This window comes from Candida parapsilosis, contig 005806 (genome assembly GCF_000182765.1).
Source record: "Candida parapsilosis strain CDC317 annotated contig 005806".
Taxonomy (NCBI): domain Eukaryota; kingdom Fungi; phylum Ascomycota; class Pichiomycetes; order Serinales; family Debaryomycetaceae; genus Lodderomyces; species Lodderomyces parapsilosis.
In genome coordinates this window covers 175808-203200 of record NW_023503279.1, presented here as the reverse complement: position 1 = coordinate 203200, position 27393 = coordinate 175808, and the positions used below count along the sequence as shown (strand labels likewise).

General features: G+C 38.4%; 14 protein-coding genes across 14 annotated transcripts; 6 read left to right on the top strand and 8 right to left on the bottom strand. All coding sequences in view use genetic code 12, as the record gives it.

Moving 5' to 3' along the window:
• Positions 1 to 104: 104 nt before the first annotated feature.
• On the top strand, positions 105 to 392 carry CPAR2_300950 (chromatin DNA-binding EKC/KEOPS complex subunit; the record flags this gene model as incomplete). The annotated part of the gene is made up of 1 exon (XM_036807449.1): positions 105 to 392. The coding sequence occupies one exon, from the start codon at positions 105 to 107 to the stop codon at positions 390 to 392; it is 288 nt and encodes a 95-aa protein (XP_036664284.1).
• A 411-nt stretch (positions 393 to 803) lies between these two features.
• On the top strand, positions 804 to 1355 carry CPAR2_300940 (uncharacterized protein; the record flags this gene model as incomplete). Its single annotated transcript, XM_036807448.1, has 1 exon — positions 804 to 1355. The coding sequence occupies one exon, from the start codon at positions 804 to 806 to the stop codon at positions 1353 to 1355; it is 552 nt and encodes a 183-aa protein (XP_036664283.1).
• A 395-nt stretch (positions 1356 to 1750) lies between these two features.
• On the top strand, positions 1751 to 4891 carry PEX1 (AAA family ATPase peroxin 1; the record flags this gene model as incomplete). The annotated part of the gene is made up of 1 exon (XM_036807447.1): positions 1751 to 4891. The coding sequence occupies one exon, from the start codon at positions 1751 to 1753 to the stop codon at positions 4889 to 4891; it is 3141 nt and encodes a 1046-aa protein (XP_036664282.1).
• Positions 4892 to 4938: 47 nt separating this feature from the next.
• DPP3 (bifunctional diacylglycerol diphosphate phosphatase/phosphatidate phosphatase) lies at positions 4939 to 5847 on the bottom strand (the record flags this gene model as incomplete). Its single annotated transcript, XM_036807445.1, has 1 exon — positions 4939 to 5847. The coding sequence occupies one exon, from the start codon at positions 5845 to 5847 to the stop codon at positions 4939 to 4941; it is 909 nt and encodes a 302-aa protein (XP_036664281.1).
• A 410-nt stretch (positions 5848 to 6257) lies between these two features.
• On the top strand, positions 6258 to 7331 carry RFC2 (replication factor C subunit 2; the record flags this gene model as incomplete). Its single annotated transcript, XM_036807444.1, has 1 exon — positions 6258 to 7331. One exon carries the CDS (start codon positions 6258 to 6260, stop codon positions 7329 to 7331), a length of 1074 nt encoding a protein of 357 aa, XP_036664280.1.
• A 79-nt stretch (positions 7332 to 7410) lies between these two features.
• CPAR2_300900 (uncharacterized protein) lies at positions 7411 to 9726 on the bottom strand (the record flags this gene model as incomplete). The annotated part of the gene is made up of 1 exon (XM_036807443.1): positions 7411 to 9726. One exon carries the CDS (start codon positions 9724 to 9726, stop codon positions 7411 to 7413), a length of 2316 nt encoding a protein of 771 aa, XP_036664279.1.
• A 439-nt stretch (positions 9727 to 10165) lies between these two features.
• On the bottom strand, positions 10166 to 13516 carry CPAR2_300890 (tyrosine/serine/threonine protein phosphatase; the record flags this gene model as incomplete). The annotated part of the gene is made up of 1 exon (XM_036807442.1): positions 10166 to 13516. The coding sequence occupies one exon, from the start codon at positions 13514 to 13516 to the stop codon at positions 10166 to 10168; it is 3351 nt and encodes a 1116-aa protein (XP_036664278.1).
• Positions 13517 to 14662: 1146 nt separating this feature from the next.
• CPAR2_300880 (uncharacterized protein) lies at positions 14663 to 15967 on the bottom strand (the record flags this gene model as incomplete). Its single annotated transcript, XM_036807441.1, has 1 exon — positions 14663 to 15967. One exon carries the CDS (start codon positions 15965 to 15967, stop codon positions 14663 to 14665), a length of 1305 nt encoding a protein of 434 aa, XP_036664277.1.
• A 686-nt stretch (positions 15968 to 16653) lies between these two features.
• On the top strand, positions 16654 to 17199 carry YAE1 (Yae1p; the record flags this gene model as incomplete). Its single annotated transcript, XM_036807440.1, has 1 exon — positions 16654 to 17199. One exon carries the CDS (start codon positions 16654 to 16656, stop codon positions 17197 to 17199), a length of 546 nt encoding a protein of 181 aa, XP_036664276.1.
• A 59-nt stretch (positions 17200 to 17258) lies between these two features.
• Positions 17259 to 19432, bottom strand: CPAR2_300860 (uncharacterized protein; the record flags this gene model as incomplete). Its single annotated transcript, XM_036807439.1, has 3 exons — positions 17259 to 18223; positions 18302 to 18372; positions 18441 to 19432. The coding sequence occupies 3 exons, from the start codon at positions 19430 to 19432 to the stop codon at positions 17259 to 17261; spliced, it is 2028 nt and encodes a 675-aa protein (XP_036664275.1).
• A 199-nt stretch (positions 19433 to 19631) lies between these two features.
• CPAR2_300850 (RNA-processing protein) lies at positions 19632 to 22007 on the bottom strand (the record flags this gene model as incomplete). The annotated part of the gene is made up of 1 exon (XM_036807438.1): positions 19632 to 22007. One exon carries the CDS (start codon positions 22005 to 22007, stop codon positions 19632 to 19634), a length of 2376 nt encoding a protein of 791 aa, XP_036664274.1.
• Positions 22008 to 23192: 1185 nt separating this feature from the next.
• Positions 23193 to 25022, top strand: KCH1 (Kch1p; the record flags this gene model as incomplete). Its single annotated transcript, XM_036807437.1, has 1 exon — positions 23193 to 25022. One exon carries the CDS (start codon positions 23193 to 23195, stop codon positions 25020 to 25022), a length of 1830 nt encoding a protein of 609 aa, XP_036664273.1.
• A 132-nt stretch (positions 25023 to 25154) lies between these two features.
• Positions 25155 to 25630, bottom strand: CPAR2_300830 (uncharacterized protein; the record flags this gene model as incomplete). The annotated part of the gene is made up of 2 exons (XM_036807436.1): positions 25155 to 25398; positions 25467 to 25630. The coding sequence occupies 2 exons, from the start codon at positions 25628 to 25630 to the stop codon at positions 25155 to 25157; spliced, it is 408 nt and encodes a 135-aa protein (XP_036664272.1).
• Positions 25631 to 25652: 22 nt separating this feature from the next.
• On the bottom strand, positions 25653 to 27377 carry UTP18 (Utp18p; the record flags this gene model as incomplete). The annotated part of the gene is made up of 1 exon (XM_036807433.1): positions 25653 to 27377. The coding sequence occupies one exon, from the start codon at positions 27375 to 27377 to the stop codon at positions 25653 to 25655; it is 1725 nt and encodes a 574-aa protein (XP_036664271.1).
• Between the last annotated feature and the right edge of the window lie 16 nt (positions 27378 to 27393).

The window sequence follows — 27393 nt, the reverse complement described above, 5'->3', positions numbered from 1 at the left end:
GTGACTTGAAACCTGTGTAGATGTTCGAGCCGTAGAAATGCGAATGAAAAAATCATTGTAACTACCTCTAATAACTTTATCATACACAACAAGATATCAAAACGATGCCGGAGTTGACTTTGAATATACCGTTTCAAACAGTTCATCAGGCAAGCATAGCAAAGAACTCACTTAGGCCAGACCCAGTGTTAAAAACAAGCGAGTTACAGATTGATTTTCAAGTGGATGAAAATATCCTCCGATGCAAATTTTCAGGCATCAGTGATAGAGTTATACGAGTATCGATCAGTAATGTATTAGATAACCTTAAGACCGCTATTGAATGTATTGACGAATTTGAAGGAAAGAAGGATAGTCTATGGGAGTTGGATGATGTTGAAATGAATGGATGAGAATTACGATTTTACGAGTGTCAAATGAGCTAGGTTTTGGCAGCTGGGGTTGATCGCACGTGGATGGCTCTCTTCAAACTTCGGGGCTGTGAAGTGTGTTCCGGATTAACTCAATCTTACCAGGTGGTGCTGGTTTGGTGATCTACAAAAAAGGGTAAAAATTTACAAGTTAGCAAGGTGATCACCAAAGGTCTACTTTCATCAAAGAAGCTTAACGTATTATTATCTCCAAAGATAGATGCTTCAATGGAAAGGAACAATATACTCTGTTGATAAATACTGTGTAGATGCTTCCCTCTTTCAACTCCTCATGTGTCGGTAGCGCACCGATGCCAATAAAAAACGTAATCTTTCATTCTTTGTGCAAAAGACCGAGGTGCAAGAAACCGTGTTGTTATTACTTGCAAAAGAATGGGTTGGTTTGGTGGAAATAGCAATGCGCCTCCAGCAAAGGTGTCTATGGTGAGTGAATACAAATCAGAACCAAAACAACAGCAACAACAACAACAGCAATATCTTGAAGACTTGCCTCCAAAATTTGAAGACACCGAAGCACCATCATCGAACATACCTTCTCAAAGGGCCCCTGCACAACCAACGTTAGTCGACGCTGCAAAATCTATTCATCTCTCGGACTTCACTATAGATAGATTCATCACCATGCCATGTTTCAGAGAAGCAATGATTACTGGGTTTCAAGCTATGGGTGTATTGGGAGTAATTACGTTTTTGATTCGAAAGGACTTGAACAAGTCGTTGAATTGGTCGGTGGGTGGGTTCTTTTTGGGAAACATGGTTGGTTGGGAACAGTGTCGGTCTCTAAGACGTAGGTCGATGCATATGATGGAGAAGGCTAAACAGGAGAGGGAAGAAAAGAATAGAAAGAAGTGGCAAGAATTGCAAAAGAGTCAAGGAAAGAATGATGATATGGAGAAGTTCAACGAATTCAATAACAGGAAGTAAGCTTATGGGGGAAGGGTCATTTCATCTTGTATATAAGTTAATAGTTAATGCAATTTTTTAAGGAAGTTACACCAACAGTAAGAAAGCTCTTTCCCAGGTTGAGATACCCTATTGATTGCGTTTGATTTGAGCGGTAGTTCATGCAATAGATAAAGCTCCGCTCACGTACTCTGTTTTGAAAAACTACCACAGATTTGTGTCTGCTTTTTGCAATTTTGGTTTTTCCAATTTTCTTTCCTTCCCCACCCCCACCTTTTTAAGTATGAAAAAAAAAAAAAATCTATGACGCTGACTGAGAATCACCCAGCAAAAATTTCTCTTCATCAGCGGCTACACTGTGCCATACAAAGTTTTACGTTTTCACACGGCTTACTTTGCAATTAGAGTGACTCACCATGGATAACCATAAAGCCACAATATCATTCAAAACTTTGAAATCAAATTTGGTAAACTTGCCCTCAAATTTAACCAATTTGTTATTCACTGCTAATATTCAAGTACAAGATGTCATTATTGAAATCGTGACACCTCCTGCACCGGGTCATCAACTGAAAAGTTCCAAGAAGTCGTATGCTGGATGGTCAGGTATGTCCTCGTCAACTTTACAGAGTTTGGAAATTGATCCCATTTTCGCACAAGCATTGTCGATTTCAGATAAAGCATCCATATATATCAACTTGAAGTTGGGAAATTACGAAGCTTCAAATATAAACTTAGAACCTTTGACGAGCTCTGATTGGGAGGTTGTTGAGTTGAATGCGCAAGTAATTGAAGATAAGCTTTTGAGCCAAACGAGATGTGTTGCATTAAATCAAATTTTGGTGGTTTATCCCAATGCTACTACGTCTGCCAAATTATTAGTCACTGATATTGGATCCACTGAACACAAGTATGGTAAAGTTTCTCCGTATTGTGAGATTGCAATCGCTCCCAAAGTCAGGAAAAAAAGTGAAGTAGCAGCAGAAACTACTAGTGTTGGTAGTCAAAAAAGTTCCACAAAGAAGGAGGATTATAATACATTACCACTGGTTTTGAAAAGAGGAATCAGTTTGCCCCATAGATTGTATAAGGATGTTGATGACACAGGATACAAAGTGTTTGTAAATCGCAATGAAATTCCTGAAGGGTTTGGGTCATTTGTTGCCGTATCGATTCTCCCTGGTCCCAATGAATTGAAGAACACATTAACAATTGAGAATGACATTAAAGAAAATAAGCGCATTGTGGCTGAATTAGTCAATCACAATGGCGTTTCTAATACCATCGGATTATCAAAGAACTTGGCAATAGCGTTAAATACATATGATCAAACGGGAAACATTGTCGTGTTGAAACCAGCAGTCAAGGAGTTACCCAAACGCCCAACTACATTTATAATCCATCCATACCTGATCAACTCAAACAAGAAGAAGGAAGTGAATCTGACAAAAACCTCAAAACTAACCAAGCAATTGACTGATGCATTGTACCCGCAGATCTCCACCACTGCAGTAACTAATTTTGTAAAGATTCCCAGTATTTCTGGTATATTACCCTATGGAGGGCTTTTGAAATTTCGCAAGAATGAAAACTACAATTCCTGGATAAAACCCTATGATCTTGGTAGAAAGAAGCCAATAAAGATTGAAATTGGTGATGACCTACTCCGTCCTCAATCGTTTATACAAGATTTGCAACAGGAAACCACCACTGCAAAGAATGAAGACCAACCTATTGGCATTGAAAAGACAATATCTGACTTGGTGGATTCATTCCTTGTGTCGGCAAACACAGGGACTCTAATCTATGGAAATTCAGGAAGTGGCAAAACATTGTACCTAAAGCAAATTAGCGATACCTTGAATCAAGATCATGGATATTTTGTAAAGTTTGTGTCTTGTGAAACCCTCATGAATGAATCTTTTCAAAACTTGTCCAAAAACCATATTTTTAAATGGTTACAGCAATGTTCTTGGAACAAACCATCATTATTAGTGCTTGATAATGTTGATAAAATCATGAACATAGAAATGGAAAATATGGATGCAACAAAATCGAACCAAACTACTGAATTTTTCATTTCACAATTGACGAAATTGCACAACCAGGCCAATTCAAACATTTCCTTGCTTTGTTCATCAACGTCAAAGGAGAGCTTAAACAAGCTATTACTTGGATCTCATTTGATTGAAAATTATCATCATGTAACCGCACCCGATAAATCTTTACGATTTCAAGTTATTGAAAAATACTTAACTAAGGACTTGAAGTGTAAATTGGATGTTGATTTGATGGATTTGGTTAGTGAGACTGAGGGGTACTTACCTAATGATTTAAAGATCCTTTGTCATAGGATATACCATCAGTGTTTGTCGAATCCTACTATGGAGAATGAGTCTTCCAATGTGGTTGAGACTAGTCACATTGACAATGCGTTAAGTGGATTCACCCCGTCAAGTTTACGTGGTGTCAAGCTTCAAAAATCAGGAACTAGCTGGTCCGATATTGGCGGATTAACTGAGGCTAAAAAGATTCTTTTGGAAACACTTGAATGGCCCACTAAATACGCACCAATTTTTGCCAACTGTCCATTAAGACTCCGATCAGGAATTTTGCTCTATGGATACCCTGGTTGTGGTAAAACTTTACTAGCTAGTGCCATTGCTGGTCAATGTGGATTGAATTTCATCTCCATCAAAGGTCCCGAAATTTTAAACAAGTATATTGGTGCTTCTGAACAGAGTGTTCGAGAATTGTTTGAACGTGCACAAGCAGCAAAGCCATGTATATTATTTTTCGATGAATTTGATTCAATTGCTCCTAAAAGGGGTCACGACTCTACTGGTGTTACCGATCGTGTTGTTAATCAAATGTTGACCCAGATGGATGGTGCCGAAGGTTTGGATGGGGTTTATGTCCTTGCTGCTACTTCGCGACCTGATTTGATTGATAGTGCATTGTTGAGACCCGGTAGATTGGATAAATCGGTTATTTGTGATATGCCAAACTATGAGGATAGATTGGATATTTTGAAAAGTATCACTACCAAGATGGATTTGGCCGATGATGTACAATTGGAAGAAATTGCTGAAAAGACCAATGGGTTCAGTGGTGCCGATATGCAAGGATTAGGTTACAATGCCTATTTGAAAGCTGTCCATGTTCGATTAGAAGAATTGGAAGCTAAAGATAATGCTGAGCAGGATAAGGACGTTGATGAAACGGCTGTTGAGTTTTTCAAAGTTGGCGGTGACCAACTCAAGTTGAAAAACGCAGAAAGAGTCAAATTGTTGCATCAAATTCAACAATTTGTAGCTAATGAGAAAAATGCAAGTGACAATAACCAACAATCAAAACGATCTCACATTGAACAACCAAAAGTACTCATTACTCATGCAAACTTTGTCGAGTCATTGAAGGAGACTAAACCTTCGATTTCACATTCAGAAAAGACGAAATTGACAAGAATATACTCTCAGTTTGTTGACGATAGAGATGGTAATATGCCTGATGGCAGTGCAAGCAATGAAGTTGGTGGAAGAACCACCTTAATGTAAAAAACCCTAATAGAAAATAAAAATTTAAATTTCAATATCAATTTAATCTATACATCGGTTAATCTAGTGTAGTTGGCTTCATTATCTTGATCGAGCTTGCTATTGTTCTCTTCATCCTCTTCTTCAATAATTATCAAATTGACATAACTTCTGTCATGACTAATCCAAGGGAACAATCTCAAGTACGACCAGAATCCAAAACCCAACCCCAAGACACTTCCAGTCAATACATCAACAAAATGGTGACGATAATCTCTAGTTCTACTCAATGCAATGTAAGCAGCCATCAAAAAAGGCGCTGATCCAATCAATGTCCTCCAACTTCCAACTTTAGTATTTGGTGCTTGCAACTGACCAAGTAAAAACAATGCCAAAAAGCTCAAGCCAGCAAAGCTTAGTGACGAATGTCCGGAAGGCGTTGTTCTGAAGCCATCTTCAAGTAAACCCAAGTTATCAGTTGTACACACTTCAATAGATACGAGTTTATTAATTGGAGTCGACGCATCAGGCACACATCTTGCCAAAAAATCAGGACGAAGGCGACCAATCCAGTTCTTTAAAACATCAGTCACCACTGAAGTTATCAACACACTCAAACATAATCCAATCACGGCAACATATGTGTTGTACAACTTGTACTGTGGCGTAGTAAACAACAATGACACCACAATGACAATGGCCAAGGGAATCCATGTTGAATACACGAACAATGCCGTGTTTCCCACCGTTTCAACTTCGGCAAATGGATGTGATATGGTTAAGTCATTGATGTAAAATTGTCTATGGAATGGTTTGACGTTGTATAGTACAAAATATAATATGATTAGAATAACAATAAGTATCAAATCGGTGACTCTCCATTTTAGTATAGTAGGTGAGATGAATCCACCCAAGTTTATACGGTTGAACCGTTTAGTTGGGTTACGAAGGTTGGTTAAAATGTCTTTTAATGCCATGTCTCACTGGAGGAATATGATTCAATGCAATACAGTGGAAGGATGAAGTTGTCGTGGCGGTTTCTCCTTGAAGGAGGAAAAAGAAAAAAAAAGTTAACGGAGACAACACGAATTGAAATAACCGCTGAGGTTGCTGTAAGATAAGTGAAAGATAACGAAACGATTAACGTAGATAATAGAGAGAAAAGAGTAGCCTTGCAACTATGCAAACTAGCTTCTCCAACACCTCTTCTACACTCAGTGATAATTATGGCTTTTGTCACATAAGCTACACATCAAGTGAGATATTGTGTCACGTGACTCTCTCGCGCGTTGTTTTGGTGAAAAACTCTCTGTCTTGGAAAATCGTCATCCCATGAGGACGTGTCTGTCACTTTCATTAGCAATTGCTTAGCACAATACCCCTAACCATGACCACTAGCTCATACGAAGAAGAGAAGCTCCATCATACACCATGGGTAGAAAAATACAGACCCAAAAATCTCAATGACATTGCATCACAAGAACATGCTGTGAAAGTCCTTGAGAAACAAGTTTCAACAGGCAACTTACCCCATATGTTATTCTATGGTCCCCCAGGAACTGGTAAGACATCAACAATACTAGCATTAGCCAAACAGCTATATGGACCCAACTTGTACAAATCCAGAGTTTTGGAATTAAATGCCAGTGATGAACGAGGTATATCCATTGTTCGTCAAAAGATTAAAAATTTTGCCAGATTGACTGTGAGTAATCCTACCCCAGAAGATTTGAAAAATTACCCATGTCCACCTTACAAAATCATCATTTTGGATGAAGCTGACTCAATGACTAATGATGCTCAAAGTGCATTGAGAAGAACCATGGAAACATATGCCAACATTACACGTTTTGCATTGGTTTGTAACTACATTACCCGAATTATTGACCCGTTGGCTTCAAGGTGTTCGAAATTTAGATTTAAATTACTAAACAGTGAAAATTCCTTAAATCGATTGAAATACATCGCCAATGAAGAGCACTTAAACTTGGACAAACTGCAAGGTGAAGATGCGGTTTTGAATGAAGTATTGAGAATCAGTAATGGTGATTTGAGGAAAGCGATTACTTATTTACAAAGTGCATCGAAATTGAGTACTAGTTTACAATTGGAAGATGATGAAGATGGTGATGGAAAAGCCGGATTGATAACTAAGCAATCCATAAGAGAAACTGCTGGGGTTTTACCTGATGATTTAATTGACAATCTAGTCAAGACAATAAGGTCCAAAAATGAAGAGAAATTGGTCGCTGTTGTCAATGATGTTATTCTGAGTGGATGGAGTGCACAACAATTGATTGATCAATTGCACGAAGTTTTGGTGATGGATGATTCTATAAATTCGTTAGTCAAGAATCAAATTGCTTTGATCTTGTTTGATACCGACAAGAAATTGAACTTTGGAACTGACGAGCATATACAGTTGCTTAATTTGGTACTACAAGTGTCAAAGATTATATAGAATAAAGAAAGAAAATAGACGTATATTCAAAAGGACATAATCGTTGGCATCACATAAACTCTCTGCACCCTCTCCCCTTCTACTGTTTCTCCGGATTTTGAGATTGCGATTGTTGCAATTGTTGTTGAGGTTGCTGACTAGGCCCTTGCTGCCCCATGCGTGGTTGATGTTGTTGAAACCCAGGTGGTGGAGGCATCTGTGGTGACCCGCCTTGCATACCCAAGTACTGTGGAGGAATAAATCTTGCATTCGGATTATTTATAAACGCGGGTGGTATTTGAGGTTGACGGAATCCTGGTGGTGGCGGACCTTGCCCTGGTGGAAAATTGGAACCTGGTGGTGGGGGCATAGGTGGCATAAACCCATTGGGGAACATACCTGGTGGTGGTGGCATTGGCATACGTCCGCCTGATTGTTGTTGGTGTTGTTGGCCAGGCCCAGGTTGATATGAAAATCTTTGTTGTTGTTGCTGCAGTTGGGGTGCCTTCGGTTGTTGAGGTGACTGGGTGGAATCACCTTGCTTATCCTTCTCCCGTTGTAGATCATGTTGACGTGGTGGTTGCTGGAATTGATGATGTGGCATAGGAGGTTGAAAACCCGGTGGGAGATTACCCATCTGTTGTTTTGGAGGTGGTCCACTCATCCAAGGTGGCAATTGACCAGGTGGAAACAATCCTGGAGGGAGTTGACCGGGGTATATTGGTTGCTGTTGCTGTTGTTGAGGAGGCGCGCCCCTGAATCGGCCTTCTCCCTCTGTTCCTGAGGATGCTTTTCTACTCAACTGGCCTTGGCCTGCCACTACATCTGATTCAGTTAAGCTTGATCTTTTCTCATCGTGCACGGGATATGGTGGACGTTCAACAGCCGGACTTGACGTTGCTGAAGGTGGAGATGGCTGGACATTTTCCTTCTTTTTTAATAAGGAACGGAAGAAATTGTCATTGGAAGATTGGTGGGGCATTGGTGGTTGAGGCTGCGACTGATGCTGTTGCTGTTGCAATGGAGCACCATGTTCTTTTTGAGCTTGAGGTGGAGGAAGACCCAGAGGTGATGACCAAGAAGATTCCAGCCTTTGCAATCGGGGCAATCCAGTCTCGCTTGCATTCAACAGAGGGGGCTCTGAGGTATATTGTGGTGTTTGTGGACCACTCTTTTGACCTCCAAAAAACTTTGAAAATCCTGGTGGAGGAGGCATAGCTGCCAGCGTAACAGGCGGTTTCTGTTGATCGACAGCGCCCTTGTCAGCTTGTTTAGTTGGCGACGACGTATTTGGTTGTTGAAAAAATGATGAGAAACGAGAAGACCGATGGCTAGCATTGTTGCTTGCAGGGGCGCTTGCATTTGCTTGAGGGGCCAGTTCCTCAACTGTTGCTGAAACAACAACTTCCTCATCAAAGTCTGGCTCCTTATGTGTTGGTTTAATAAATGAAAAGAAATTGTCAACTTCATTACCGGCATTCTTTGCCGCGCTTTCATCATCAGCCAATTTTTGCTGTTCAACTTCTTCATCAACCACTTCACCTTTTCTTCTCCTTTCTTGCAACTTCATCTGATACTTCCATTTCTCAAAGTCTTCAACCGTTTGTCCCATATTCATCATTGACATATGAGCCAAGTCATCATCTGCGCCTCCTTCTCCTCCTCCTCCTGAAGATTTGCCGATTTTACCATCACCGATAATTTCAGCATCCCATTCCGGTTCCAACTCATCGGGTCCTTCGCCTAACAATTGGGAAATTTTATCATTGGAAAGTGAATCCAATTCTTCAGCTCTAGCAAATCCATGACGAGCACCACGACGAGTGAAATGATCCAGTTTATGATTGTTTTCACCATAATTGTTGCTATGAGTTTTCCCTCTTTCCCATGTTTCATTTTGATGCTTTTTGAACTTTTTACTTTTGTAGATACCACCATTTTCTCCATTCAAATTGTTATTCAAGTGTCTTGGGTGAGGTTCACGCTGAGCTTTCAATCTCCAAAATGACAACTCCGGTAATGAGCTTTTGATATGTGGGACATCATTAACTTCAAATTTCAACTTGAGCAATCGGTTGATTGAGTATATATTCTCCATATCTTGTTTTGAGGGGGGAATAAAATTCAAAAGAGCCTCCAATTCCACTGTCTCAGTATCTGCATCTTGTATTGCCTGACCAGCTTCGGTGTTTGTTGCTTCTGGAGTCGACTCTTTAGCTGCGTGAGCCATCGCACTATCCAACAATCTACTCAATGCATTTCCTGGTTCCAAGTTATGAATCGAAGAATGTGATTGTTTTCTTTCATTTTGCTGGTGCGGTCTATCCTGACTCAATGACAGTATTGTAGATGCATCCTTCTCAAGTGTTACAATTGATGGATCCACAAATATAGGATTTGACTGATTCGACGACATTGCAAAAGGGGAGTAAAAAAAGATCAATTCACTTTAGCTATGTCTCACTCTATTGAAAGTGTTGAAATCCGTCGAGCTGTTTAGTACAATAAATATAGCTTTGATCGAAACAAGAAAGATTCTATGTAATTTGATGTTTGAGTGTAAACTTTTGCTTCAAGTATCCCCCTTGATGAGATTTCTCTTTACCACCACCCAATTCGTAGAAAAAAAATTTTGGGTGAAAATGAGCCAAGTTTACACTACCAAATCACATACAAAAACCAAGAGCCCACAAGATACCAAAATCTCTATACCGAAATAAATGTCTAAAATTCATGGTAATAATACATAGTATAAGTTATAGAAGTAACGAGGGGTATCACACGTACTTGATACCAAAAAATAAATGAAAAACAACAACCAAGGAGAAAAAAAAGTGAATATAAATCACACGCCTTTAATTATTCAAGTATGGTAAATTCAACTTCATAATCTCTCGACACATCATAAACCAATCAATTTCTCGTAAGTAGTGGGTTCCATCATGATACGGACCCACTGGGGATTCACTTCCAACATCACATCCATCACATCCATCACATCCATCGCAGCCAGCTTTTGAGCTCTCCTGTAATCTGCCCAACTTCAAATTGTGCTCCCACTTGAACAACTCATACATAAACCTCAAGTTCGGCTGAATAATGATATTAAGTCTGCGTACTCTGACATATAAATAAGCCATGGGTAAACTAACTTGAAACCGTTTAATAATCTCAGCAATAACAACAGTGGCACTTCGACTAACTCCCACTCGACAATGTACAAGAATCTTTGTGTTGCCGTTGGTTTTTACATATTCTTGATTGATGAAATCCAAAATCTTGGGTAATTGTTCTGATAATTCATCAATGCCATCATCTTCTAAATTATTCACCTTCATTATTGTATCGATTGTGGTATTCCAGTGAAGATTAGTAGTCCGATTGTTGTGACGATGATGATGTCGATGGTGCTGCTTTTTGGGGTGGATATGGATTATCTCAATGTTTTCATCTAAACCTTCGTCAACTTGAGTTTCATTATACTTGCGGAATTTGTATCCATTCAACCAAGGTAGGGATTCACCCACTGAAATCACTTTTTTAATTCCCAACTTGTTTAGCAATGGTAGACACAGTGCATGTTTTAATGAGCCAAGGTATAAATAAGGTAAGATTTTTGATGGGATTGATCCTTCAACTTCTTTTACCCAGTCAATTGCAAATTTGCGAGCCTCAGTTTCTTCATCATCATCATCATCATCATCATCATCCTCATTCTCCTCACTATCGTCATCACTACTTGATGAACTTGCCTCGCTCAATGACGAATCCTCATCGTTGAAAATATATCCAAACTTGGCATTTGAATTCTTTTTCGGCACACCCAACAAGATCTCATTAATCTCAGCTGATGAAATCTCCTCCATCTCACCCCAATTGATCATCTTACCATCACCACCACCACGTTTCACCAAGGGGCTATACTTTCTCAACAATGGTTCCAACTTGCGCAATATCACCACGTCACTATTGAATATATAAAATGGTCGTTCATACTCATTGTGCAACTTCAACATTACTTCATCCAAGGGGAGATTCAATGCATACATCAAATAACAAAACACCAACAATGATGACTCAGTATAGCCATCTGAGCAATAAATCAAAGTTCCCAACCCCTTGGACGACATTGATGATGAATACAAGTAAATCAATTTGCAAATATTGACAATCAGTCGAAGATTATCTCGTTTACAATCGCCAATGCCAATGGATCCTGAAGGTGGAAACAGTAAATGATGACTTTCTTGAATTTCTTCACTATCGTGAGATGATATAGTATACTTGAATAACAATTCAGCTAGTTCGGTTAAATCAGGGAATGATGCATCGGAATGGCACTGGATGAATAATTTGTAGTTAAATTTGGGGTGTGGTAACATACTGATATAGTCCAATGACAGATGACAATTGCGCAACATTAATGAGTTTGTTGGCGAGCTATACCCATGTATTACCCCTTTTGAATGATGCTCGGGGGTCACTGAGTTGTTATTTTGTAAATAATGAAGCATTATTTGATGATCCCAATGATTGCCCACAAACACATTTTGGCAAATCTTTGAAGCTGTTGACATCAATGTCGTTTCAACTTTTTCTCGTAGTTGGAAATTGTTGTCCCATAATAGCAAAGGGTCCTTCAACTTGTAGCTTAGATTAACTGTTGACAATTTCGAGAAATGGAAAAAGCTTCGTAGTGGTGCATTTAATGAAACAGATGCCATTTGTTGATACGCATCACTGAAATGTTGATCCAAAATGTAAACTTTCCTTTCAGGTGCACAAACTCCCGAGGATTGCTCCTCATCTCTTTGTGCTAACCAAAGAACTCTAGCAATGGACTGCATAGTATCATAGTCGATACCGTACACAACAAAATCGGAACAAATTGATAATTTAGCAACTTGGATTTGAAAATTACGTAGCGAGATCCCTCTATCTGGATCCAAGTTTAAAAAAAATGGCACCACATTGAGCTTGATACAATCAGCGGTTAATAAATCAATCATTTCCTCTTCTTGTTTATGGTTAAAACTGTTACTCAATTTTTCATGATCAATGCTTTTCCAAATCAAGGCAACAATATCTCTAATTTCCGATTTCGACACATCAATCTTTTGCAAAATTTCACTCAACCGCACAGTATTGTGTAATTCAACAGCTAGGGACCCGTCAGTTACACACATCAAAAACCGTACGTTTTTCGGCTTGGCAGTCTTGTAGTCCATAAACACATTACTGTCTCCAACAAGACCCAATTTCTGTTGTTGTTGTTGTTGCTGATGCAAGAAAAATGATCGTTGAGCAAAATTATCTTCATGTAATCCATGTAGCCAGGGAAACATTTCATTTGTAGGCGGGAGTTGCGAATTGAAATACTCATGAAACATGTGTTTGAGTTGTAGCAATGACAAGTGGTTAAATTTGAAATCGTCAGCCTGTTTGCGTAATTCATCTGGTTGTGACATTGATAATTTGGTGGTTTTGAACCCAATTCCATCACAAACGTCACAGGGGTTTACATCGCCTTCGAGAGATTCTGGTTCATCGTGGCATTCACAGTATCCGCTAGCGTGTGAATCTTTTACCCCGGAATCAACGCCTTCAGTGTCATTGCTGTTTGTAAACGATACGTTGAAGCTTTTAAGTCTAGCTCTAAATCTATCTCTTTCATATATTAGATCATTGGACGATGACGATGACCTTTTGCACGATTTGTGAGGGTTTACAGTTAAGCATGATGATGATGATGATGATGGTGATGATGATGATGATGTTGTTGTTGTAGGCAAATTTGATTTCTGGGAAGCTGGTGCTGCTGGTGCTGGTGCTGGTGCTGGTGCTGGTGCTGGTGCTGCCAGATGTACCCTTGAGGAAGTTATTGATAAGCTTGGTATTGACAATGACGACGCACTCGTTACTGGTGGTTTGATGCTCTCACTGCGGTCACTATATGTATCTAAATTGAGTGATTTGACATCATGGACATGATGATGCAGTTGCGAATCAGCAATATTAGTCAATGACGAGGTGGACGACAACGATAACGACGACGACGATGTTGTTGTTGTTGTTCTTGTTGTTCTTGTAGTCGTTGTTGGTGTTGATAGCATGGATGTAGGATGGCCTGGATCATGGAAAGGAGAATGCAAGTCCAAAGTCCCTGACGATTGATCTACTTCAATCTCTGTAAAATTCCGACTCATTGGTGGTTATTAAGCTATGGGGTTGACTTTGGATAGGGTTTTGATAATCATACGTTTGTATATTGGAAAACGAAGAGTTGTGTAAAAAAGTGCAAAAATCGTTCCCACTCACGCCAATGGTTAGTTTTAAATACTATAGTGCTAAAAGACAGTATGTTTAAGCTGCCGTTATATTGTTCCTTATCTGTGGTTGAACTTCAAGACTTGGTTGGATATACCCCTTCTGAAAAAACTGTGGGTCAGATAATGGCGGGGATGAAATTGCTACTGTTGAAATAACAATTGAATGAAGTGCGATAGCAAAGAAGGTGTAGTTGTGTTCAATCCACTTCTGCTAGGTATAGCTTGTGTCAATAGGGTATGATGTGTTATTTGTGTTGTTGTTAGTGTATGTAGTTTCCGTGTCAATTACGATAAGTAAAGTAGATAACCAACCAACACAACCTTTTTCAAGAGAGTAAAAAGATTGAATTGATTAAATTGGTTTTTTTTTTTCGGGGGAGGAGTTTCTTTCTCTTCTTCACTCTTCTTGTGAGATTGTAATCATTATTATAATCATTATCAATCTATCGTTATCTTTTATCCACACTTTATGCAATTTCCAACAGATAAAGGTGTGAGAATCAGTTCTACTTCTACTTGAAAACTTCCTTTCAAGCAAAACCATAAGCTGTCCACTTTGTTTATTAAACGGATCTCCCATACTTCAAGTCAACGTCTATTTTCATCTATTTATAGTAACTCTCCACACTTTTCTTTACGCTTTTCGATGCTAGACATCTACTACATCTACTACATCTAGAACGATTAACGTTTATTGTCTTATCTATAGACTATTAACATTGTTATGATTAGCAATTATAGGAGCTTCTATTAAAGGTAAAATGATATATACATATATATATATATATATGATGATAGTTACAGAAACAAAGGGATATTCAAATCTAAAAGCATCCCTTTTTTAAGTTTATTAGGATTCAAGAACCAACCCAACCAAGTCATCCACTCAAAAAAAAAAAAAAAAAAAAAGAAAAGAACCTCCATCTGTTTCTTCTTTCCCTTTTCTTTTGATTTGATTGGTGTTTTATCAAAGATTAGCTAGAGCATTGGATTTAGCGGCAATGGTGGCGATATACTCATGTATCACGTAATTATTGATAATTCCAAAGTCCACACTCTTCTCACATGCACCTTGACACTCAATTTAGCAGGATCACCACCGTCACCATTGGCACTACCGCCATTGGTATCGCCACCACTTCCGTCTTCTTCCAATTCCTTCAAATCAGCAACATCAATATTTATAGTAATCCATCCATGTGACCACCAACATTTCCTAGCTGGTTTACGCCAAAACAACAACAATTTGGTCTGATTTGGGTCAGCTTTGGCACTACTACTATTCCGCTTCAGTGAAAGTGAACGTGATGCTGCTCTTGAAGCACTACTTGCCAATTGAGCAATTCTTGATCTTGGTCGTGACCGTGATCTTTCGCCATTGGCATTAGCAGTGGTGCCACTTGCATGTGATGTAGTTGGTGTTAATGAAGGTGAGTCTGGTGGAGTATCCGATGGTGTTTGTTGATTCAACTCTTTTTCCCGTTGTCGTTCTTTTTCCTTCTCCCGTTCTGTTTTCAATCTTACCAATGACAATGATGAAATAACACATTTACCAGGTTCTAAACTCCTTGATCCCCATTTATCTTTCGTATCAAATCCCGAACTACACAACATATCAAAAAGATGTTGTTCAGCAGGACCTAATCCTTTACTGCCATTCTCTTGTTTTTCATTAGCATCTTGCATTATAGATCCATCATCTCCAATCAATATTGGGTCATCCTCTTCGAATTTATAGCCTAATCCTGAAAAGATCAATTTATTCTTGAGTAATTCAACACTGACCCCCTTTTTCAATTGTCTCATTTCCTCTCGGTTTAACCCAGCAATTGGTGGGATTACATAGAAATCCAAATCCTCTCGCAATACAATTATAGCAGGTTTAGTTTGAAGAATGTTACTCTCTTGTTGCTGTTGTGCTTTCGACATCCCACTACCACTAACTTGAGGGCTCAATTGTAAACTTTGCTGTGATGAGGACATCCTCGTCAAATCAGTTTGTGCTTTGCGGAAAACATCAATGATATAATGAAAACATTGAGGATCAAAATTGACATAAACAACATCCTCTTCAGTTAAATTACTAATGATTTGTCCATTTACATCGAGGAAAACACCATTGGGGAAAAGACAAAGCAATATACTTTCAGGTAAACTCATCAATTCATCTCGTGTAATGGTAAATTCGGTGCCTCTTAGATTCAAATGGATAAGTGAGTTGAAATCAACGTCATCGTTGGAAGTGCTGTTGTTAGTATTGTTGGTGGCAGATGCCAATTGTGGTGGCGAGTCTGGTGTAACTTGAGTTATAATATCTTCTTGTGACATTTCCAAAGACGTAGGCGGGTCGCGTTTAATTCATCAAATTGTGGAGGATAAAGAAAAGTGGCCAGCACTTTTGGGTGATGCTGAGGAGAATGGAATATCAGTTGTAGATATTACGCCCCAGTGTTGCTGATGAAACTGTTCTTGTTCTTGTGCTGTTGCTAATACTGCTGTTGCTGCTGCTGCTGCTGCTGCTGCTGCTGCTGCTGCTGCTGCTACTTGTTCTTCAAGTTCTTCTGATGGCTGGCGAAAAAAAAAAAAACAAAAAAAAACGAAAACAACCAAAAACAACCAAAAACTAATTAAGGATAAAAGTGTACAGCAAACTCAGATACGATTATGTCTCTAGTTGACTCTAGTGGTTATATATGTATACTCTGTATAAGTGTATGCGTACAAGTGTGCGTGTGTGCGTGTGTGTTAGTGTGTGTGTGCGTGTGTGTGTGTTCTATAGATACATATATGTACACGCTTTGAAAGTTGTCTTGTGTTTGGTAAAGTGCTTGCTCTTCCTTCCCCCCCACGACCACCAATTGTGTTGTTCAACAAAGAGAGAGACAAATAGTACAACTTTTGTTTTTTTGAACATACTTGCACGACTTCATCGTTTGGGTTGGGTTTTTGATAAACAACAGGCACTTGTAATAGACATAGTTTTCATTTGTGGTGTTAAGGTGTATATTTGAGCCATGGCTACATGTCTGTCTAATCAAAACAACACCTGCTCGTGCAAACCCAATCTAGAAAGTCTGGTGCATCAGTCTAAAGAACAACTGGAAGACAATCATTATGATGATATATGGGCCATCGACAATGATTACGATGATGGTCAAGAGAGCATTCCTCGACGTAGACAGGAACAACTAGCGTACAATGACGTGATACGACAACATCGCAAACAGGGGTATATTGATGGCATAACTGCTCACCGAGAAGATCAACTACAGCGCGGTTTCGACGATGCATTCCCTAAAGGTGCTGAGTTGGGAGTCGAGGTAGGCAAAATACTAGCTAGATTAAGATGCAAACAAGGCAGGAAGGCAAGAGTTGGAGAAACGAGAGGGGGAAATAATGGTGATAACGGTGATGATAATGATGATAATGATGATGATGAGTTCAAACGTGCAATTAATGACCTATCGATATCTAAAGTACTAGATCGACAATATTTCAATGATGAACTAAACCCGTTACCAACTCATGAATTGATTGCAAAATGGAAGAAACAAGATTAGTCTCACCTTTTGAACCCGACAATAGTCTGGTTCGTATTCACTTGTCTCTTTTTTTTTTTTTACCTACTTATTGGCATATCATTGATTAATTCAGTACTCAAACTTTCTGACAAATTGAACAACTTTTCTTGCAACTTGTGTCTACTTTTACACCACTCCACCCATACTTCACTTATCAAATATTGGGTCTCCTGAAACATGACATACTCTTTAAAACAACATTGTTTAATCAACCAATCTCGATTCAATTGTTGGAAAATCTCTTGTTTATCATTTATAATCGATTGTCTTAACTTGTTTAATTCAACTTCTTTACCATTTGTAGGTCCATTGGTTAGTTTTTTGAAATTTAATTCATTCTCCTTGATGCGTTTATTCAACATGTCAATTTGATTATTTGACAATTGTTTACTTCTTTCAAACAACTCCAAAAAAGAGTACAAATAATCCATATAGTTTTTCAATTTTTCCAAAGTCTTGGTGTTTATCGTATAACTATCATCAACAATTGCTTGTGATGATTTGGTATAGCTGTCGCCAATCAAAGTTAATCCACTATTGATGCCATCAATATCATTATTCTGCAACATGGCATTTTGATCTTGTGGATAAACTGTTGTATCTAGTCTCTTGAATTGATTCAAAATTTCGACAAATTTTTGATTATCAAAACTCATTTGTTGTTGTCTTCTTTCATATCGTTCAACAAGAATAACCAACTTTGTCCATTTTTCAATCAAGTTTCGAATATTTTGTTCAGCTTGAGCCCAATCACGTAAAAACTCTTGACTTATAGCTGGCCATATGGTATTTATAAATACAGTCTGGATTTTTTGGCCCTTAAATTCAATGGAGTAATCAATCTTGGCTTGCTTTTTCCAAGTGGTTAAATCGGAGGGAACGGTGAGAAAAGATTGCACAATTGGTTCCTGTTTGAATACGGGGTGTTTAACCAATTGGTTCAAGAACCGATGTAAACCACGACGACGACGTTGTAAAAATTGTGAATCGGGTGACGCTCCTACTGCAGTTTATTAGTATACTAGGTTCTTGAAAACAAAAAAAAAAAGTGGTGAGGGTGTGTCATTTTCGTTATACATACCAGTGAATTTCTTTGGTGGTAAGCCAGGAATCACCCGAAAAGGATACTTTTGTAACAAGTACTCCAACAACCTAAAACATCATAACTAGTTAGTAAAATTTAGTAAAAAAAAAAGGGCGCAATGTGTTGTCAAACATACCATGCAAAATCAGAGTATCTTCTGATAACTTTCTTTTGTCCCGACAGTCCACCACCACTACCTTGGCCCAATACCAAATTATGAGTGATTATATAATTGATATGCTTGAACAAGAGCCCCTCTTTCTCGGGAAGTTCTTTGATCTTGACCGGTGTATCATCAAGAACCAATGGTTTGAACTCATCTCTAACATCCTCGATATATTTCTCAATATACGATGCATCTTGAGGACTCACCCCATCACCATCATCATCACCATCATCTTTGTTACTATTGTCTCCCAAGAGTTGATGTTGAGAGTCAGAATGGTCAGTTAGCACAGGGTCAATTTTACCCCTCTGGTTCCAATCAGCAGTTGTTGCATCAACATCTTCTATATTAACATCATTGGCTCTTGATGTGTTGGCTCTAAGTGGATCATTGATTGCTTCATCATTGGCATCTTCTCTTTTGATCAATTTAACAAACTGTTGAGGCAATTCCGGTAAATTGTTTAATTTGAATTGTAAAGTAACAAAATCTCCTGATCCAGGAACATCAATTTCCAAAGCAATTAACCCCAAGATTTGATAGAAATTCTGAGCCAAGGTAACTGGAATCAAGTCGTTGTCATATACAATATCCAAGAGTTTGGTTTTTTGATAATTTGTCAAATACTGTAATTCAATCAATTTGTCCAAAATGTAAAATTCAAAATCATTGATGGTGGTGATTTTATTGACCAAGTGAGAACGAATTGATTCGTAGCTGGCAGGGACATTGGACATTGAAATTGATGGTCTGGAGTTGCCGCTGGCACCACTGGGCCCATTATCTCCTGCTCTTGTTTGGTTGAGTAGTTCTGATGATGTGAGGTAAGTAGATTGGTACGGGGTGGGGGAAAGTGAGGGGATGGGACTCTTTACAATTGGTTTGGTATCAGTATCATTCCATCCAGCGGTAGAGGACCATGGGTCCTCTTCTTCTCCAGTATTAAATATGCTGCCACTCATGTTGGGGAGAGTCGTATATTGAGGGGGTACAAAGAGTAATTATCGTTGTTATTCTTTGTCATTGTTGTTGTTGCTTTCGAGATTTCAAACGTCGTTGATTTTGGAGCTACCAAAATCAGTCTTTGCACCTACATTCTACAAACGATAATACAACCCATCACCAAAAAGAATAGATGTACCTATACTCTATATAGCTTACTCATAGTCTACTCAACTTCCTCTTGGCTTCCTCGCTCACATCAGCTTGATCACTCTCACTCAACTCGTTTAAAATCTTGACACAAATGCTCTTTGCAGGAGGTCGATACATGCACAAGAATTGCAATGACAAGAATCCAATACTTGATCTAGCAGGATCAAAACAAAGCGATTTAATCTTGGTCAACATTTCTTCATTCAACATTGGTAAATCACTAAGCAATCTGAGGAAAATACGCTTATCTTTTGGTTCCAAGTAGTTAATCATTGAATCGAGTACTTTGTTTGCCCATTTGTAGTAGATGGGGGTAGGTACTTGTGACAGCAAGAGTTTGGAACCGGCTCCAGTAGTGTCAGTAGTACCTCCTCCAGCGCCATTTCCATTGACATTGGTCTCAGTTTTCCCCAGCTGTTTCATTCTATTTTGTTGAAACGTTTGCTCACTAAACCATTCTTCATTTAACCATTCAATAACAACGTCGACCCGATCATGAATATTTTCAATAAAATACTTGAAAATGGCGTCACGGATCATGGTTCCCATATCTTGTTTATTTTGATCATCGGGGACCTTGTCCTCGACTCCATCTTCCTCAGCAATTGTTCTCATGCCTCTAGTGGCTAACCTTGTTAAAAGGAGGACCCAAGTATCTTTATTGAATGATTTGATAGCAACATCGGTTAGGACTTTATTTATAGAGTCAGGGTGTTCCAGCTTGACTTCAGGTTTGGTGGTTTCATTTGTTGGGGTGGTACTGTTGTTGTTAATTTTTGCAAGCTTGAAGAAATTGTCAATAATAATTGAAACGTGGGTCTTTTTTTCATTAAATGATAATTCCACTGGTGGCGCTAAAGTGAAGGATGGATCCTCTTGTTGATCATTGTCATAATCACCGAAATCATCTTCATCGTCTTCGTTGCCATTAGGAAACTCTTTCTTCACTGAGATGGCCCCAGCATTAGCATTAACATCTGGTCCTACACCATTAGCATACAATGGATCAAACTTTTCTTGCTTTACAGTAATTGGTTGAACTAGAGCTGCCTTGTATCGATCACCAACAATTTCCAATGCCTTGGTCAATCTCGATACCGATGCCTTCTGCAATGCATTCACCACCACTCTAGCACAAGTTTGTGCTGGGACAGTGCTAAAATCAAACTCATTCAATTTATCGGCTGGATCATTGAGAGTATACAAGTGTTTATAGTCCATAATCTTGATCTTTTTCGAAGGATTATGAAATCCTTCAAATGGTCTCTTTTTAATACTCTTGTCTTCAATGGAAAGTACATGTTTCTTTCTCAAATCAACTCCTCTTTCAGTTAAAACAGAAATCTGACCTTCGAGTGCAGGTTTCATATTGGGTGGGATCAATGAGTTTCTCTTTGCATAAGTGAGAAAGATTCTAATATTTCTATCAACATATTTTCTTGCCAATTTGAATTCATCGACTGATTGGTAATTTGATTGCTTTTTCGAGTTGGAATCATATTGTTCAACTGCTGCTAGTAATTGCATTGCCAATTGAGGTTTCTTTTTTAATATGATTATACAGTGGTTTAAAGTGGCAGTTACCAATGGTGGTATAATAATATCCAAATAAAACACTTTTAAAACCATTGTCAACAATTGTCGCGACTCATATTCCATATTTTCATACTTGATCAATGAATGATCTGGTGGTACATCATTTAATGAAAATCCAGGTTTGGAAATTGGTTCACCAATAACCAGGGTCTTTGATTGGAAATCAATCACCGTCATCAAGAATTTTAAAAGGTCAAGTTTGGTGATTATATTTCTCATTAAATCATGTTCACTACTATCTGATGGACTTAGTGGGTAATTGGATTGGAATTTGTTAACCAATGAGTTTTTCAATTCCGTCAATTTACTCCAAAGTGAATTACATCCGTCATTTTCACTAATGTATTTGAAAGCCAACTTGTAAACAATCAATGAGATATCAATCAACTTGCCAAAAGTCTCAACGTCGTGCCCTTCTCTAACTTGACCACCTTGCCGTTGTTGTTGTTGTTGTTGTTGTTGCTGCTGTTGTTGTTGCTGCTGCTGTTGTTGTTGGATAGTTATAGGTATATTCATGAGAATAGTCAAAGTTTCAAGAGAGTCAATAGCAAGATCTACTTTATCAACATTTCGTATTTGATAAATATTTTTGATAAAAGTCTCATAAATGAGATCAATACCCCAATGCTTGATGGCATATGATTGATTATTGTTTATAATGGGTAAGATTTGTTTATAGACCCTAACAAATGTTTCAGGTTGGGTGATTCCCAATTGTTTGGCTTGATTTAGTTGACGTATAATCAACTCTGTGGTGTTGTTGTTGTTGTTGTTGTTTACTGACATCTTTGATAGAACAGGGTTTTTGCAATTACTGTTTTTCTGAAATTACAATTAGAAAATAAAGGGAGTAAAGGGGAGGAGAAACACAGCCAGAGTGTGTTATGATTGGTTATGATGTGTGTCTGAGTTGATGTAGCTGTGTGTGTGTGTGTGTGCGTATATTGTTCAATCAGCTATCCTTTTAAGGTGTGTATGGATTATGAAAAAGACAAAGATGAAGTTGAAGAAGAAAAAAATTTATTGTTTGGTAGTTGCGCTACCATATTCATAGTAAAGCACTATAAACGATGAAACAGGTATATAGATAGAGAAAGAGAGAGCGAGAGAGCGAAAGGCGGTAGTAGATCAGATTAGTCATACTCTCTCACTATAAAGAAAGTATGTTGAAACAGATCTCTATGTGTGCTTGTCATGGTTGAGTTTGTTTCGTTGGAAATGAATGGATATTTTGCAGCAATTTCACTACAAACCTATAAAACAAGATATTTATGTTTAGATCCCCTTTGATTCTGATTTGACAGTACTGAAACCTCAACAAAAAGAATGCTAAAGGGGAAACCTTCAATAGTAGATTGTGTTACTCATATTAACGGAAAAGGTAGTAGACTTGTTACATATATGCTGTCATTACACCTTTTTAATTATATGTCAGTTGAGGGTATTTGAAACCATTAATGCTACCAATTGAGCAAGTTACACAAAAATTGAAAACGGTTGAGATCGAGCGAGCAGTGAGTGAGGCTTGTTTCAGATTGGTTTCAAGATACATACCACAACTACCACTACTACCACTACTACCACTACTGCTACACGCAATCACTTGCTTAAACAGCGTTCCATTGGCATTATTGTATTTGATCTAGAGGACATCTTACACATTCTGAAAATACACCACACATCCCAAAAGTGTAACACACTAGATCAACTTATTCTTCTCATCTTCACTCACACGCACTGGGCGTTTAGATTTTTAACCCAAACCACAGATCTACAACACAAATATTGATATCTAAAAATAGGTTTAGTTTACCAACACCATCGACTTTCATACCCCATTTCAATATTCAGAGTAACACTAGTCTAACTCAATAACTTACATTCTACTATTCAATGTACCATATACTCAACTACTACATTTAACATACTACACACAGCCTTTTGTTCTTTTGCCCTTTTTTTGTTCCCCTTATGCAAGACACGTCATTCAAAGATCACTTGGATGCTGAGAGAGCAATCGAAAAGTATGAGTTAAACACATCGACATTCGATGTTGTTCGAGTTGATGACTTCTACAACCACAACTGCTCCACCATGTGTTGGTACTTCTACATGTGGATCCTCGTGTTTTTAGCCATCATCTTGTTGGCTATCGATATTTATTCATGTCTAAACATTCTTGTGTTTCATAAATGGGCTACTGATGATTACCGACCATATGCTTACTCCATAGCCAAGTGGATTTTCACCGGTTGTATCATATTTCAATTTGTCTTGTTGATTTATTGTTGGATTTGGGCCATACACATTTATCGTACTAAAAACATTGCCATGGTGTATTTGAACTCCATTTGTAAAAAAATATACTCCATCAAGTCCTACTCGTGCTTTTGTTTAATGAATAGTATTGATGAAGGAAAATTTTTTGATCAATGTTGTTTCAACACCTATTATGAGATACAAAATGCTCCCCAGATTCTTATTGCTGATACTCCAAGACAAGTTATCAATATTCTTACTTTGAGATACTATGCTACTGGTGGTGAACTAAACAATGATATATTAAGCAACATCAGAACCATTGCCAAGACAAATTTACGACTTTCGATCATCTTGAGCTTTATGTGTTTATCAGTCTTCATTTATGCCATCTTCTTTTTCAAATTCTTGTTTGGCATGCTACTGTATATTCCATTGAAAACTTCACTTAGAAAAGAAGGTTACAAGGGTTTCAAGAGTTATTGCAGTTATTTGGTGAACAAGTCGGTAGCTGATGCTGTAAACAAGCATCATAGACCAAAGAAGGAATTGCGAGATGAAGGATTGCTTTCTGAAGCTGCCATTTCACAACTCCCCCAAATTGATGAGTATCCATCTGATTACAAAGGTTACACTAGAGTATACTATGGAAGATCAGATTCAGAAGAAAGCATTGCCATGAGAGATTGGAATTATAAAGGAAAACCAAACCCATACGGAGAACTGCAACTTGATCTTCTTCATCAGCAACCATCTTTGGACCAATTGCAACAGTCAGAACAAGTATTCTCCACCTTGGGTGGTGGTGTTGGTGGTAATGGTGGTAACAACATACCATTCAGTAAGAGACTCAGCACTCTTCGTGAGAAGAATAGAAATAAACTTTTTGAAAATCCCAAAGTCAGTAACAACAGCACCAGTAGCTTAACAAACATACAACCACATGCTGCTGCTACGCGATATCAAAGTCTCAAACAAAGTGACACCCAAACAAGTTTTGGCAATGACAATGATCTTCACTACCACAAACAACGACTGAGGCCACATAATAAGCTTTTGCAGGATGGTGATTTACTTGAGGATTCACAAACAACAAGAATGCCTAGCTACCCCACAAGATCATACACTGCGGGTAGCTCCTACGACCTCAGCAATCCAAACCTTATGGATTCACAAACCAATTTGCTTTCAGAGTCCAACAACCACGTTGATCATACAATGACAGAGCCCCAATCCTTACATGTTGCCCCCTATATTGATCCTCAACAAACGGTCTCTAAACGGAAACCGATCCAACGGTCATTTACAGAAGAGTCGCACAATCTATCTTCATTGCAAGATCCATTTACCGATGTTGATGATGATCAGGGCCAATTGGTCTATAACCAACCGCCCATTGTTCTGCGAGTCCATGTTGGTGAACACAATTCACCAAAATCACAAAACTCAAGCGGCGAAGTAAACGATATATTGGATGCATATGACACCACCAATGAATCAGCTCCGTACCCCGTCAGAGGCGTATCTAAATATTTTGAATAGTTTGTCACAACTGGAAACAAGAATAATCCTTCATGCATTTTAACATACAAAACTGACTATATACACGACTAGATACACAGATCTCTCTCTCTCTCCCCCTCTCTCCATTCCCACCCCCACTACAACTATGTCCTATGTCTTACCCTCGTATTCACTTTGCAATTTCTTCAATTCTTCATCACTAATGGGTGGAATTGGAATATCACCAAAATCATCATCAGTCATCTTTTGGAACGTGTACAAATACACCCCAAGTGGTATAGCTCCAACGACAAACAATCCAATGGTGTTTCTCCAAAAAAATGGTTGTCTGACCCGATATAGAGCTGGTGTTATTTGATGAGTGACGGGGTCTCTATAACGATCGTGGCCCTTTCTGGAAGAAAAAAAAATGTGTTAGTAAAAATGAATGTAGCGTCTTGAGTGTGATGTTTCTTTACATACGGAGCTCCTACTATTTTACCTAAAGTCCTTAGTGTTCCGTGCATGGATGCCTGTGTGTGTGTATATATGTATGTTAATTGTCGTTTCGTTTTACAGAGTGGAATATTTTTTTTTTTCTTAATTGGCGTGATTTTCTTACATGAGAAGTGGGTTGGTAGCAACATGCTCTTTTCTATATCGCCCTACTTAATAATGATTCAACCTCCAAAGAGTAACCTTTCCTGCCTCATTACCAATAGCTAGGATCTCATTATTTGGTGAAAACTCAACACTGGTGACTTTTCCTAATGGTGTACCACTAGTGGGCCAATTGCTGTATACGGCTCCCGAAGGTAAATGAACCAATTTAAATGCATCTCGTTTTCCCCTAGATGCAATAGCCAACACTTGTCCATCGTTGTTGAAAACAAGTGAAGAAATGGAAGTAACTAGATTTTCAACCGTCTTGAACGGTTTTGGTTGTTGTTGTTGTTGCACTTGGGAATCAAATTGTTGTCGATCATAGAGGTTAACGACCCCAGTATTGGAACCAATAGCCACCCATCTCGTGCTATTATTTCTCCCACCCAATTTGATCTTGGTTACACCAACACCCCCATCGTCGGACCATTTACGTATAATTTTATTTTCAGACTTGGATGAAAGTTTACCTCCCATCAACCCAAATTCCCAAACATCACCAGCTGAATTAACAACAATTACAAATGATTCATCCAATGCAAAATCAAAATCCACTACAGTGCCTTCAATCTTGAATCCCTTGATCCATTGTCCCGTGGTTCCGTTTATTAAGTTGAACCATCCTGAATTACCAATCAATCCAATAAATGAACCACGAGGACTCAATTTAAAACTTTCAAATGACTTCTGCACTTTTTCATGGCCATACATACGACTCATTTTGGAAATTTCTCCAGTGGATAAATTAATCTTATTCATGTATTTCCTTCTTCCAGCAGCATAGATTATATTCTTGTCCCCTTGAGGCAAAAATTGAGAATTCATAATGGGACAGTTTTTTAAGAAGTATGAGGTGATGAAATTGTTGGTCTTGCCGTCGATTTGGTAAAGCCTGATAGTTTTGTCGAATCCAGCAGTGAGTAAGATTGGATGGGTTGGATGGAACGATATTGCTTGCACGGCACCTTTGGACAATTTTTGATAATTTGCATCTTTTAACCTTGTTATCGAGATTCTTGATGGTGAAATCAATTTCAATTGCTTTGTAATGACAAATTGATGCGTCGATGATAGAAGTTTTGATAATGCGGCAGTTTGATTGCCATTCTGTTGATGATTGTTTTGTTCCTCATCATTTTCTTCATCGCCATTGTCAAGTATTATATCATCATCTGAACTATTTCCTTCCTCCTTGTCTTGACCTAGTTGATCAGCCCATATTGGTCGTGGGTATATCTTCTCAAATTGCGATCGTAGCCTAAGCATGTATGCTCTGCCACTTATAAAATCATCATCGGGAGTCTTTCTTAATTTCTTTAACCGATCCGATGAAGTTAGGGACACGTTCAATTTCTCATCATCACTATCGACCCAAGCATAATCTTGATCTCCAAGTTCATCATCTTCTGATTCGTCATCATTGTCACTAGCTGATGAAACATCCTCATCCATACGTTCACTATCATCATCACCTTGTACTCCTTCATCAATATAAAACAAGTCTTCATCTTGTACATCATCTAATCCATCACTGTCATCCCCATTATCATCGTCGACATTGTCGATTTCATCAACCACTTCTTCTTCGTCATCGAAATCATACAAATTGTCAACTTTTCGCAAATTGCTTTCTAACCCAGCAAGGTCTCCAAAAACCAATTTCTCTAATATGAGTTCTTCCTCATCTTTTGGAGGTATTTCGACTACATCGCCATCTTTGTTCTTGGGCATTGTTGAGGGAGGAGTT